We start from the raw sequence: 15,275 nt of genomic DNA on the forward strand, positions 1-15,275 counted from the left end.
AAGTCTCTTTCTAAAAAGAAGCATTTCAAGTAATATTAGTACTGAAGTAAAATATAAGTTCTCCATTCTGTCTTGATTGATAACAACAGTATCTCGGTACTCTTATTCCACGGCAAAACCTACAGTGACTTTAGTTTGCCAAATCTTCCCTTAGCATCAATATTGGCAATGGAAAATACCAGCAATCTCTCACAAACCAATGAGACGTTCAAAACAAAAGAAATCTTGCCAATGATGTGACCACTGTAGCAAAACCAATAGTAGATTCCTGATACTGACTTTTGAATTAAGTTTAAAACAACAGAGCAAAGTTGCTTTCAACCCAAAGAGACTGAAATAAACACATTTTGCTTTTCAGAATGCCTGTAAAGGCATGTCATGCATGGAGGCATTCACGCAACATTAAGGTAGGTAAAGGCAAATACTTAAGGCTTTGCCCTGTAGTCTCTTCTCTGACCAAAACCTGTCACACAGTTCTAATGGCAGTTTTGCCCTCATACAGCCTGCAGTATCAGGCCTGTAATTCGGTTTCAATAAAGTCTTCCATTTGCAAAGCCAGAATGAAGCTGGAATGTAGCTCGAGTTTCACATACAAAACTATACAATTTGTGTTAGAATACAGATTTGAGGATCGCTTTTAAAAAATATATTTATATGTAGGGAATTAACAGTGCAATACCAGTTGGCCGTGTGAAAATCTTACCTTGTCTTTCTTCAAAAGTATTTAAAGAAAAGCTCTCCAGTTTTATAGAGAATAAAATAAAAAGGGATAAATATTTCATGATGGGAAGCAGATCCCACAGCATTCCATGCAGATCTCCAAGCAATCTGAAGATTCACAACATGCGTCCATTATGCCACAGTCCATATCACACGGGCAGTTACAGTCATCCCCCACCTCGTCCCCACAGCAACAGCAGCAGGCCTCCGAGGTGCAGATGCCACAGGATGCTTGTCCCAGAACAATGTTACAGAGGGTGAGAAATTCACAGAACAAGCAAGCCAGGATACAGTGAACACAGCAATCTTCATATGCACCAGTTCAGTAGCATGTCATGTATGAACCAACAAAACAAACAAAAACAAAAAAAGGAAAGAAAAAAGGAGAAATCATTAATATGTTATTCTAAATGCAGATATATCGCAATGTCAAATAAGTAGTTGAAAGACAATGATTCAGAACAGACATAATCTAATACCACAAAGAACGTTTCCCATCTTCAAGGTCAATTTTGCAGCCTAACTCGTCTCCAATACAGTACTGGTTTTGGTGCAAGTTTCCTTTCGCCGCTTCACCTCATGCAAATTCCGAGTACTAAACATCTGCTTAGATCCACTCTTCTGTCATTTATTATGTAAAATATCCATATCTATTGTCTTCAGTCGTAACTTCTTCCAGCTGGCCCACAAAGTGATTAAAAAAAAATTTAAAAATCAGCTTATGAAGGAAACTATCTAAAATTATTTCCAGCCTCTCCCAGTGCCTCTTGCCCTTCTGAATCTGTTTTGTTGACTTGCTACTTATGAAGAAAAATAAGGGAGTTACCACAAGATTTTTGCTTTCTTTATAGTTTTATGTACAATTTAAAGCAAGCACATCAGCACATTATATGTATTTCTGTACTTTCAACAGTATATAAAACATTCAGTCAAAACACAGATTTTTCTGTTGCTTTTCTACAGAAATCTCTTGGCAACCCTTTTAATGTACTACTTTAATCTTCAGTGGAGTTCATAACTACACCTGAACATCAACATCCCTCTCTCATAAGTACTACTAAATTACACGAGATAATTGAGGTGGCCCACAAACTGTCTGCAAAAAATAAGGCACCCAAAGAGTAAATATATTTGTGCAACTTCAAGCGATTAATACATCCACGAGACATGACAGGAAAGCACAAAAACTGGAACGAAACATGCACCAGTGAAAAGGAGCGAGGGATATACTCAGTTGTTTTCACTCTCCTCCCATAGTAAGCACATAACATATATAAATTTATACATAGAAACATATTTAATGTGTAAGAGGCAGTGACCAGTCATCCAGAAAGAAAATGAAAACTTAAAAACACAAGAAATATTCAGGATAGGGAATTATCCTTCTTTCCTAGCCTCAGCTTTCACTCTTCTTTTTACTGCTTGCAAGCTTTGAACTCCTTCAGCCACAGACAGTTGAAGATTGGGAAAATGTTCTGGGGCAAATATCCTGCATCACCTCATCCATTCCCTGTCCCTACAGTCTATCACAGGTATCTGCTATGAAAGGCTGGTGGGAAAGACAAGGTACTAAGCTATATGGGCATTTGGTCTCACCACCTACAGACATTCTGTTCTTACAGTTCACAGGCTGAAGACTGCTATCACAGGGGAAAGCTTCCAATTACTTGCAACAGTAATACAGTTACCAGGCCTCCTAAACATAATTATAATGTCAAAAATGATGCAATAACCGTGGCCAGTAACTTGATTGATTCCAAGTACCTCCAACATCACAGAAATTTTGACTGCAAGATAGTGTAGAGATGACTTTACACTAGTGTCCTGGTTTCAGCCAGGATAGAGCTGGTTTTCTTCACAGAAGCTAGCGTGAGGCTATGCTTTGGATTTGCGATGAGAAACTGTTGATAATGTGCTGATGTTTTGAGCTGTTGCTGAGCAGTCAAGGACAGTCCAGCTCCTCGTGCTGGCCTGCAGCGAGCAGGCTGGGGGTGCACGGGGAGCTGGGAGGGGACACGGCCGGGACAGCTGACCCAGACTGGCCAAAGAGATATTCCCTACCATACGACATCATGCCCAGTACATAAACTGGAGTTGCCCGGGGGGCGGAAATGGCTGCTGGGGAATGGGCTATTGATTGTGGGGTGGTGAGCAATTGCTGTATTGGGCATCACTTGTTCTTGTACATTCCTTTGTTGTTTTTATTATTGTTGTTATCATTGTTGTTTCCTTCTCTCTTGCTGTCCTATTAAACTGCGTTTATCTCAACCCATGAGGTTTTTCCCAATTCTCTCCCCCATCCCACTGGGGGAGGGGGAGTGAGCAAGTGGCTGCGTGGTGCTTAGTTGCCGGCTGGGGCTAAACAACGACAACCACGCAAGCAGGAACACCGACAGCGGTGCAGCAAGAGGCGCTCAGACCTGCAAAATCTGTGCCAAGAAGCAAAATAACTACCTGAACTCTTAGCCCACTCTAAACATCACACTGCTGGCGATTGGTTTCTCCTACTTAGTACGCTACTTAGCTTGGGAATACCTGTACTGCAGTGTGGTCACGGTCACAATACACATAATGAACACTTATGACCAATAGAAAAAATGGAAATACCAGGAAAATCAAGAAGGAAAAAAAACCAACCTCAAAACGTCCCTACTACTGTGCAGGAAGCAAATCTGAGAGGACATGACAGGTAAGACTGAGTTGTTTTTAAAGAAAGTTGTTGCTTATATTAAAAGGCTGCTTTCCCCAAAGAAACACTGTCGCTAAATAAATGACCTTCATAGAAAACCCATAAGATATGTGAAATAAAGCTGGGGAGTATCAGTTCACTGAAGAGGACCAAAGCCAGACCGACAGCCATTAATTAGTTGGTTGTCATGGAGATGGTGTTAAATTTTTTCAGATACAATCTCCTTTCAGATTTTCTTTTAATATGAAGTAAAAAGATAAAGAAGCCAAGAGTTCTATCCAAGAAGCCTTCATATTTGAGAAACTGAGGTTTTTACTATTTTGCATCTTTAAAACACAGCTGAAAGAAGCTAATACCAGAACAAATGTTGTTCTACAAAGTTTTTTTTAAACAAAACACCATAATAAAACTTCATGCGTATCAATATTGAAAATAAGATGCTCAAAGAAATCTTGCCTGCTCCATGCAGGGGCATCTAATATTGCAGGGAGAGAACTTAACATTTACATAAATTATAATATGCATATTTATTGATGGACAAGAGACAGAGTTCATAGGTTAGACAGAAAGGGCTGCACTTTCTGGACCCACAAGAGAACTTTTCCCTCCTAATCTAAAAAAGCACTAAATTGGTATTTACAAAGAGAGGCTGCGTTGATTTAAATAAAGGTATTTCAAAGGTAAAAGCTATCAAAACTGGTCCAAGACACCGAAAGACATTTTGACCATTAGTGCTATGATGGAAACTCTGTGGAGGGTCTTTCTTTCCATCTCTTCTTCACTGAAACATTAAAGGGATTTGTTTACCTACTGTTTATTTTTATTTCCTTCTCCCCAGATTGCAAAACTGATTTTCCATTTAGAAAATCTTTATATAACAATTTTAGTTAACCTACACAAACACTTAACATAAAGTAGAGATATCCTTTACTGTTCTCTTCATTCTTGTAATGACTCATTTGTACAATGAACATAAACTTTGATCCACATTTCAAGGACAAACCTGAAATAATAATGCTTTTATATATTCTTCAAGTTATTGACTTTTAATAGCTATCTAACTAGCAATTATTTAGCACATGACAAAACATGCTGTTACATACCCCTGCCTAACTTGCTGAATTCAGAATCATGACTTTAAAGGTCTGTAATACATTCAGATAAAATGAGTGGAAGAGTAATTTCTTCCACGTGTGACTCCTCAGCTTCCTATCTACAGATGTAATTATAAGGAAAAGATGCGGTCGTAGCGGGTTTTTTGTAGTAACAACAAATCTACATGCTACACAAAACTCACATATTCTTCTGTAGTACCCATACTCCTACCACAACCTGTCAGTTCCATAGAAAAAATTATACGGCTAAAACCCACTTCCTTTTGTTGCTGTTGCAGGGTGTCAAGATCAGTGGAATCAAGCCACGAAGAAGATGTTATATAAAACTCACCCCAAAAGACATGACCTCAGGTTTTTCATTACTGTGTTGGAGACCATGAAAATATATTTCACTGCTTGCACAAGGCTCCCTAATAACTCTTTCCTGCTTGGAAGACCAAAGAGACTATTTTACACTACAGATTGTTTTAAATTTCAAAACTATTTTAACATATTAAGAATAAAGACTATACTTAAATTCCACTGTTTGACCTTACCACACCAAAATCCTAATAGTTTTTGCATATGAGTGAGTAGTGGAACACATTAATCCACCTGGAACTAAACTTCATTTATATATTTGGGAAGGATTTGGAAAAAAAGGTAAATTTTATGATCTTAATGCCTGACAACATGTTTTCTGGAAACTTTGATGTATTTTAGTCTTTTCTGATAAAGAAATGATAGAGCAATATTAGTTATGACATTGATTACTGTAAGGAGAGGCTAGCCTAAAATGATCTATTTCTTTACATTCTTTTTTTTTGTTGTTGGAGAATTAAAGGTTTTCTCATTAGATATACTAATGCAATTAAGAATTAGGGGTATGTCTTTACCAGGGACCAAACTCCGTCTGCCTTAATGTTCATGATGCAGCACTCTTGATAAATAGTTAAATCCCAAGTTTCTTGGGATTTAAGTTTTCATTAAACACTTTCACAGAGAAAGAAGAAATTAGTCTGTGTCTCATTACGTAAGCCTGCCATTAATGAAGACGAGCTTTTCCTTCCGAGTTCCACACTACACCACACCAGTCTCAAACTTCCATTGCTTTTCAATTCTTCTGTTACACTTTTCTCTAATTAATGTAGAAATGCTGCACAACAGATCAGCACTACACAAAAGTGAGGACGTGGGGTGTCCAACACTGTACAGAGGTACACACTTTATACAAAAAAAAACCCCAAACAAAACAGTACATCTGCCTTAGTTCCTTTATAAAATGCATTTGATTGCATCAAAACACAGTATCACATTCGTTGACTATGACCCAAGCTCCCAAAAGCTACACTGAATGGCACAAATTACGATAAGCTTAGTCTGTAGGCAATGGTAGTATATTTTATTATATCAACTCACAGTTCGGGAAAAAAGATGAGCTTTCAGACAGAAAAGCTCATCTTCAATTGTCCGTTCATTTTGCCCGGGATGAAAGTTAGACCTGAAGTTGAAAGGGTCATCCCATGCAGCATTTTTAAACACCAATGCAAGTAAAGCTGTCTCCTTAGCCTTTTGGCACATCCCCAAAAGTTACAGACTTGTTAGGGGACTTCATCAAAACTGTTAAACGATGCCAAGGCAAACAGAAACCCGACCAACTCGTCCAAGTTTTTGCTGCTTATATCATACACACACATCCAACTACTTTGTGCTGATTTAACCAAAGACTGTGTACAGTACATGTAACGTCTACTTTAACTGGGTTATAAATGTTACCACAGACAATATCCAGACAAGAAATAGCCTAAAATCCCCTAGAACTGTTTACACACTGTTATTCAAAGCCCAGAGGGCTCTACTCTATATCTTATCCCAGCTGTAACAGCTATGCTCGTTTAAGGAAAAGAAACAATATCAAAAATAAAACACCTTCAATTTCTGTCCATGTCTTTAAACATTTGCACGTGCACACCACTTTTTATTTCTAAGATCTTTGCATACAGATATTACCCTGATATCCCAATTCTTTTTAAGTACCGAAATGCATATTTCTTTTATTTGGACTTCCCTTTTATCACCTCCTCTTCATTTTCATGAAAAGGTGCAGCTCTACTTAAGAAATAAGACTTTTAAGAGACCTATTGACCATCAAAACTGTACACGGGACGCAGAAGTTAAACTGGAAAATGTAGAGAGGAACACAACGCGCAGGCTGATCTGTGCTGCTTTTGTAATGTTTGACGCTGACCTGTCACAAACTGACCCAGTAAGCTTTCATACCAAGCAGTCAGGTCACATACGATAAAAGGTTTTCACGTCTGCAACGGCACGTAAGCTCACTTACAGGATGGTGACCTCGGTCACCTTCTTACTAACTATCTCCACCGAGTTCAGACAACTCAAAACACTCTCCAGGCGCTCCGCTGTCTCACAGCCAGAATCAAACAAGGGCAAAACCGCAATCAAAGTGGCAGCCCCTCAGCGGGGCTTTACTCCGGCCCCCACAGAGCCCTGAACAGAAGGCCCAGCAGGTGTGGCAGGCGTCCCGCCGGCCGGCAGCGCGGAGCCGGCAGCGGCGGGCACGAACACGCGGTGCCGATGGCGGAGACGGCCCACGGCCAGAGCGGCACGGCGAGCGCGGAGAAACCAGCCAGCACAGGTTTCTTAAAGGTGTGCGTTACACAGAGGTGGGCCGTAAACGTACTCGGCAGCGGCACGCGCGCCATCACAGCCCGTTCCGCTGACGTACGGGGTTGGTGTGCAGCCTCCGCCACCCATCCGCTCCCAGAAAACTAACTGCAGCCAGGAAAATGCTCAAGGGAAAATAAGAAATGCAGAAGGAACAAACTGACCTGTCGCATGGAGTATAATTATCCCCAGGTAACAGAGCTACATTTCTTTAGGTAGGGGAAAGTATGGTTACAAATCATAATATATGTGATATTTTAGGATTTTAAAATAGAAAGCAATTGACTCTATTGATCAAGAAAATTAAAATGTTGCCTGAACAGGCAAATTACACTGCAAAACACATGGAAACCTTCATCAAAGCTTATATTCTAAACTCCCGATACAGATACCAACCTCAGGAGTAAAATGATCCAGTTCAAACATACAGATATACTAAGAAATGTGCCAATTTATACTATCTAAGGCTTCCTTAAAGTGTGAAGCTTCCATTACCGTTGCTCATGCCTGCAAATACTGATACTAGTTAGGTGCTAGCTAGACCATAACCTTACAAAATTTATACTCTGGGAAGACCTTTTTTCATTACAGGATCTGTTTTCCACTCACTCCTGTTACACAACATGTACATCACTTCCCAAGACCTCCATGCAAACAAAAATATAAACCATGCTTGAAACACACCACTCTTCAAAATGCCTTAAAAATTACAGGTTTGACTATATGATAATGTTATTTGCCCATTGCCTAATTGACATCGCATTCTGATACAACCTTGTCTATCAAAAAAACCTCTCTTTAGCACATCATGCTCAGACCCAAGTCCAATTTGAATCAATTTCTAAATTATAACAACAGAAATTTTGGCCCAAGTAGAGAGATTTGCAGGATACTAAGTAGCTGCCTAAACGCTACTTAAGGCTATGGCATGGATTTCAGAAGTGTATGCACGTTTTAAAAGAAAAAAAGAAAGAGCGAGACGGTCAGCAGATACCTCTGCAATGTTAGTCTATTCATGGTATAATGCACACTCATACCAAATTAATAATACCAATCCAATGACAGAACAGTATATAAAAGAAAATGTAACACTGCCCTTGTGGCACGCAGGAAGGAAAAAAAAAAATCCTATTCAAACTCGTATGCCCAAAAGGAAAGTAAAGTTTTTAAACTATTTTTCAAACTATTTTTCAGTTTATACAAAGTTATATAAATGACAGTAAGATGCTCCTACTTCAAACAGAGGTATGCTACCCTGCTAAGAGAAATACTCATTATCTTCCACGTTTATGCACCTAGTGGTTCTTAAGACCCTGGCTTAACACAAAGACTATTTGGTGGACTTGCTTTGTCTTCAGTTAAGCCATCAATATCACTTGGGATGCTCTAATAAATTAATGTAGTCGACAGCATGAGTTAAATAGTGCCCACCAACCCCATACTTGGATTCAACATCTAGAACAGATGAAGTTGCATTATACTAAAAGAGAAAAAAGGGGAAAAAAGTCTCATTCAAATATACCCCGAAATGTTCAATTTTAAATGCTAGATTTAAAAAAATCTTGGGCAAGATTGTTCACTAGATGTCTAAGCTCAAGATACACAGTCCAGAAGGTTGAGGAGTGTTGCTTCAGGCCTTGCTCCTGGAAAAGCATGAGTGGTAACTTAAATATGGTGGCAAGCCTACATTGCCTGTCCTTCCCCAGAGCCTCACCTCCATGCTTGCAGGCTTTCTTTGTCTACTTGACTGCTGCATCTGGCCTTAATTGACTTCTTTAAGACCTATCTTGAAAAAAATCCTTGGAAAGAAGATGCCTTCTAGTACCTCTCTGGTTTACAGAGCCTGGGAAAAAATAAAGTGAAGATCTCACCGTACATACAGGAGGCAGGCTCACGATCTGCTCACCATAGTTTAACAAGCTACCATTTCCAGATGAATACAGCACTTGGGTATGCTCTCAGCCTTTTGAATATGTGAAGTACCACCCCAAATGCAAATTATCACAAGTTACTGGAGTTGTGGGAGCTACCCTGACAAATGTAGTAACTTGTGAGGTCACAGCAATTTGACCAGAAGTGAGAGCTCCATTTCAAAACTGAATTAAAACCTGTATTCCCTCTCATTCTAATTAACTTTTTATAAATGATAGCGTTGATTAAAAAAATGCATAGCATCAAGCTTCATAAGGTTTTGCTAGGAAAACTTAGTTTTGTTTTTATAAAATAATTAGTGCCTACTTCATTTTGCTGCTCCCACCCCCTTAATGAAATTCCTTTTCCATCCCTCCCACTGCCCAGTTTCTTCCCTGTCCTCCTCCAACTCTGCATATGTCACTACTTACCCTCCACTACTCTGATACACAGATGTATGTATTCAGTTACTCATTTTTCTTCATTTCCTAACATCTAGATTTACTGTTCAGCTGCCTCACTGCTGTCCTCTTTAGACCTCCTCCTTTCTTAAAGTTGCTTTGGACTGGTATCACTGTCTCCAATCGCTTTTTCAGGTGTTCAGGGTGTTTCTCTGCACTACACATAACAGATGCAAGAGTGTGACAATTCTCTTTGCTAGTGGTCTACCAACCAGAGTTTTGGAAGACTGTGATACCTCTGACATCAATAATTTAAAATATTATTAGAACTTCTTTGAATAAAAAAAAATCTTTTATTCCCAATATGCACTGAAACCTATCCAGTCCCTTTGAAAAATCTTTAGAAGTGAAACAGTGTTTAAAAACTGCTTTTTAAGAGAGATACTCCTCTATTATTTCATAATTCCTTTGGTTTTTTTTAAGCATAAGTTATGGAGCTAAGTAAGATTTCTTCAGGGACAATATGGATTAATAATAGATGCAGAGAAAGAGCAGAGCTGGTAAGTGCACTCACACCCTCCTAAGCCTCACTGGATGTGAAAGTGTTTCTAAACAGCATATTCTGGAATGCTGACATGACTACAGTTGTTTGATATGTAAGAAAAATATTGGGCTGGAGGGTGAACTGGATTTCACATAACGGAAAGAGATAATGGGAACATGGCAAGTATGAAGTTGTGATTTTGGAAAGAAATATCAGAGGATTGAAAGTGCAACAGAAAAATAACAGTTGGTTCTTGAAGATAAATATAAAAATAAACCACAGCAAAGAAGACCAGCCCATGGCACAGTCCAAGAGCAGCTGTTCATGATATTACTACATAGATTCTCTCAGGAGGTTTGATTGAACTAACTGAAGTCAAGGGAAGTCACTCCACTGACATCAGTAGGCTTCATTCAGGCCACTCGTGCAGTCCTTCTGATCCCTCTTCCTTTCATCTAGGCTGAGAATCCTCCCCATTTCACTGAACAGTACCATTTCCCATTTCTCTAAGAACCTGTGCCTGTACCAATGCCCCCCCGCGGCCGATTTTTTTTTAACCAGCCGCATCTATGCCTGCCTCAACCCAATAAAATTTATAGAATCTCTGCACCCTTCTTGTAACGGGCAGGAGCAAAGCCCGTTGAGTATATTAGCGCTAATGGGAAGGCAGTGGATTGAGGAGAGACTCAGGAACTCTGGGACCATTAGAGTAATTGCAAGCAGTGAAAACACGCACACACAGCTAAAACAAAAGGGAAATTATTTACTTTTGCTTATTTAAGCCATGCATAGGGAGTATAAAGCTTTTTCATGCAAATTATTTACAGTCCAAATACAGTACAAGGCACGTTGAAGCACAGGTCCAAATTTTATTACGTAGTGTAATAGCCTCATGGCTAGTCAGAATATCTGCTAACAGAACATTTTCAAAAGCAATTTCTACCCTCATGGAGCCTGCCATTATTGGATTTAAGTATTTACTATGTTTTGAGCTAGTGCTTTAATATTTTTTTCTGGTGTGTATGTGACAATGTTGACAGGAGTTTCTATCAGTTCAGGATACTAACTAGAGAGACTAAAGTATTATCAGACTGTATTGGCCAAATGTTTGAAAGCAAGAAATTTCCCATTGCTTCAATTTCCTTCAATTACTTAATATTTTCCTTTGGGGAAGTAACTTGTGTTTTATCATAATGATTTCTATTTGCTTCTGGAGCATGAGTCATGCTCTTCAATTATTTTCAGTTGATTGTGTAATTAGTAGTGAGAATGGGGCTAGTCTTTACTCAGTTTGGGTTTTTTTAATAACAATTTCTGCTTACCTTCAGGTGAAGTACCTGGCTTTTGAGAAAATGCAGAGCTTATTTTACTCTTCTTGCTGCTGTTGCTGTTGACAGACAAGGTAGACTGAATTTTTCTGTGCATTTTTTCTGAAACAGGCGACGAAAGTTTTCTGTTGTCTGCAGGTGTGTGCTTGACCCCGTTGTGAATTCCACTTCCGTTACTCAGACCCACGTGGCCGTTTTGGATTTTGCCACTTTCTTCCTCACCCCTTTCCAGTGCTGAAGTATTCGGCTGAGGCAAACGTTGAGGTTGTGCTTAAAATGAAAGAAAGAAAGAGTTCATTTAAATTGTAAATAGATAATGGAACACTTTAGGCTAGACTGGGGCGGCAACTTATTGATCAAAGAATAGACTAAAAAGTTAACATTACCCCATCAAAAAAAGAAGCCAAAAAATATCTGTAGATTAAAAATAATTATTATGTATTCAGAAAGAACCGCATGTCTGCATAAGGCCTAGATTCCCCCTTCATCACTGCCCGGAAAGGTTCGCAATGTGAATTAGATGGAAAGAATAAGGTAAGCAATTTGAAGAAGTTAAAAATCAGGAATGGGAGAAAAAGTAGCAAACTGAGATAAACTTGGGTTAAGGGAGCCAAATGAAGAATGGGGGAAATGCAACAGAAGAAGAGAAAAAGGTATGGGAGAGAAGATACAGACTGCAGTAACAGAAGTGAGCTGCAGGTTGGCCAACTTGCCAGTCTTCAGAAAACAACCTGAGTGACAAGGTGGGGTCCCCCTGACAATGAGCCACCACAGACCGGTATATTAGAGAAGAATAGGAGTATCCACGTAACCAGCAACAAGTTTGAGCTTAAATTCATAAATATAGTGGATTGCTGGGAAGAACAAAACCATTCAAACATCGCACTGCAGCAAGCCAGAGTCGCCCCTGCCCATATTCCTCAATTCAGAATCACAATTTTAAAAATGGCTGTAATGGGCCAGTTAGGGCTTTAATGGCAACAAACTGAAACAGTCAAAGGAAAAAAATACAAGGCCTGTCAAGGCAGGAATCTGCACGTAGCCTGGTTAGGACTCCAACATGTTATAAACCCATTCTAATGAGATGGCATGAAACTTGACCGTTCTTTGTTGAGCTACTCTATCATAAAGGAGCATATTTTTAATAACGTGGAAAATACACTGTCTATGGATTTAAAGTCTGTATATAAAGAACAAAAAAGATGCAGGAATTTTTTTAATGTAAAGCTTTGTAATGAAAAAAGTCGTTTCCAATTAAAGATTCTTATTTAGAAAAAAAATGCAAATTTCATTCAAAAACTAATTAAACTATACACATAGTAACACAACAAGATTTCATAATCAAAAAGCAGCAGTCTAATCACCTCTCCTAATCAAAACACTACTGTATCATGCTTGGCCATGAGGATGTTTTCAGATAGTCCAATCTTCAAGTATTTATAAATCTATTGTCAAGGAAAAAGCCCAGATTCTACTGAACACTCAACTGAAGAGAGATTAGACAGCGCCAGCAGGAAAGAAAAACAGTGCTGCAGTTCATTCTCTTTTCAGATGATTCACATCCATTTTCAGATGATTTCACAGTACAGCCTTGTATGTAGATTACACTGTGTCCAAGATAACAACATATATAGCTAGTTATAGTTAGCTTCCTCTAATAGAAATGTTTCCACTGATCACTTCAGGTGACAAAACTTTTGGACAAGTACTACTGGGACACGCAGACCAACATGGTCTCTAAAAAGACTCTCAGTTCTGAATTAGCCTAACAAACCCTCATTATAAAAGACACTGATAACATTCTCAGACTGCTTCCTCCAACTATCATAACACTTGTCCAGATTAAACTTCATATAAATCTTAAATTTTAATTCCTGGTCACGTTCACACGCAAAAAGAGATACTTTTCATAATAGTTTAAATATGAACAAGTTCACTTTTTCTTGCCATTTGATTTTTTTATTCACAGCAACTAAGATTTTAAGATGATACCCTAGCCTACCCACATCTTATCCAGATCAGAGTAACCCTGATTGAACCTACTTTACAAAAGTGATAATTTTGTGTTGCAGGAAAGAAAGGGAGGGCTGGGGGAAACATTTATGCTTTAGTCTCCCCAAAGATGTTGCAGAGCAGACAAAGATCATTCCCTTCCATTACCAGCAGTAACTGATCACAAACCTCCAAGCCAACAGAGCAGGAGCACAACACCATCCGACACCTGAACAACTAACTGTTGCCCAAGAAGTTTTCCATTGGCAATATTGAAATGGCTTCTCCTTTCAATTTTGCGTTAGTGTTCGCAAAACCTATGAACAGAAGCATAAGCAAGGCACTTCCTTCACTCCGGAATTCATTTTGTAGTATATATTCTGTTAAGATTTCCAGACTTTTGTAAAGGCCACAAAACAAATTTTTAGGGAGTTTTCTCCTACCTGAATAGGATGAATCTTTCCACGTATGTGCAAAATTAATTTTGTTAAAAATCAATCGGTATTTCTTCCATTTTAAAAATAGTCAATGTAGACCTAACCACAGTCAAAACCAAAATCTTTGGCAACGTCGGGAATCAAAATTTTACTCTTTAAAATTCAGTGTTCATATGCATAGCTCCCCACAGCTTTATTTTCATTACCCAACTCAAAGGTAAATTGTCCTATTAAGGAACAGTGTTTTTCATGTTCCATGTAATGATGTTTCCTCACACTGTGCTTGGCTATGATTCCCAACTGTGGGATGGTGCAGATGCACCAACAACCTAGAATTACAGGGGAGGGGTTAACCTTCCTCAATAAATAAAAGCAATAGACTGTACTAAAAATTCTCTGTGTCTGGACACGCAAGTTTCTAAAACTGACAGTTATGACCTTTTCCAAGCCAGCTAAATTGGTGGTGGCAGCTTACAATTGTTTGTATATTTTTGGTGCTTTGCTACAATGCAGTAACTTGACAAATTATCCAAAACTCAATCTTCAAAATTAGGTGTGTTTCTGTCAAACTGTAGGTGAATGGGAAGTCTTGGGGAATCTAAACAGTTATACGGTTTTGCTTTTATTATTATTAAGGGTTTGGGGAATTTTTTGGTGTTGTTTTTAAATTTTTTTATTAAATAATCCTGTTCCCAAAGTACTCTTACTTCAGTCTTTTATCATTAACATACAACTTTTTAGCTGACTGGCTTTACAATATTCACGTGATACACAGGTCAAATCAAAATGGAATAAAACCCCAAATGGATTAGTTATCTCAATTTAAATTTATTTTAACTTTATTGATAATTTTGCACTAGGGAGACTTGAATCTTATGGTTAAAACACACTTGAAACCAATTAGGAACCATATAACCGCATTTCTAGCATAAAGAACAAAAGCAATTGACAGTTCCAAGATTAAGCCACAACCACTCTGTTTAAAACAGAAATATTTTTACCTTATTTTTTAAAGGTTGTGTATATCTTAAAAAAAAAAAGGTGTAATATGGGGAACGACACAATGCTTCTTAAAACACAGTGATACCCAGGGACTCTCACTCTCTCTTTAATGATCCACTGCTCTCATTCAGCTGTCTTTCTTTTTTCAAATCTTTACATATGTGACAGCTCTCAAAAGTAGACCATAGACCATCTGGCATTTTCAGAGGTGTAACTTGTGCAAATTCAGCTCTACTGGGAACACAATGCTATCTTCTGCCTGCGTTATAAAAGATACAATAGAATGTAGAACTTATGAGTTGTTTTGAATTATTCATTTTTTGCCTGTATATTCAAGAAATTTTACAAACTCTGCATTTTGTACTACATAATCACATGCGTTAAAGGTACAAAGAAACTTTTTGACACCTCTTTTCTACAGAAAGATGGCATTTTGTTTGATATGTGAACATTCAGTGCCCGTTATATC

The 15,275-nt window shown here is 38.4% G+C and overlaps 1 protein-coding gene across 1 annotated transcript in view; it reads right to left on the reverse strand.

The window, feature by feature from the left end:
- Positions 1-533: 533 nt before the first annotated feature.
- The window catches only part of MDFIC (MyoD family inhibitor domain containing), a 45,435-nt gene continuing 30,693 nt past the window's right edge, over positions 534-15,275 (reverse strand). Inside the window, exons 3-4 of the mRNA XM_082003738.1 lie at positions 11,370-11,645; positions 534-1,026 (exon numbers count right to left, since the gene is read on the reverse strand). Of these exons, the coding sequence (XP_081859864.1) occupies positions 779-1,026; positions 11,370-11,645 (524 nt within the window). The 3' untranslated portion in view covers positions 534-778. The remainder of the gene's footprint in view (positions 1,027-11,369; positions 11,646-15,275) is intronic.

Source organism: Phaethon aethereus (genome assembly GCF_964289735.1).
Source record: "Phaethon aethereus genome assembly, chromosome: 1".
NCBI lineage: Eukaryota > Metazoa > Chordata > Aves > Phaethontiformes > Phaethontidae > Phaethon > Phaethon aethereus.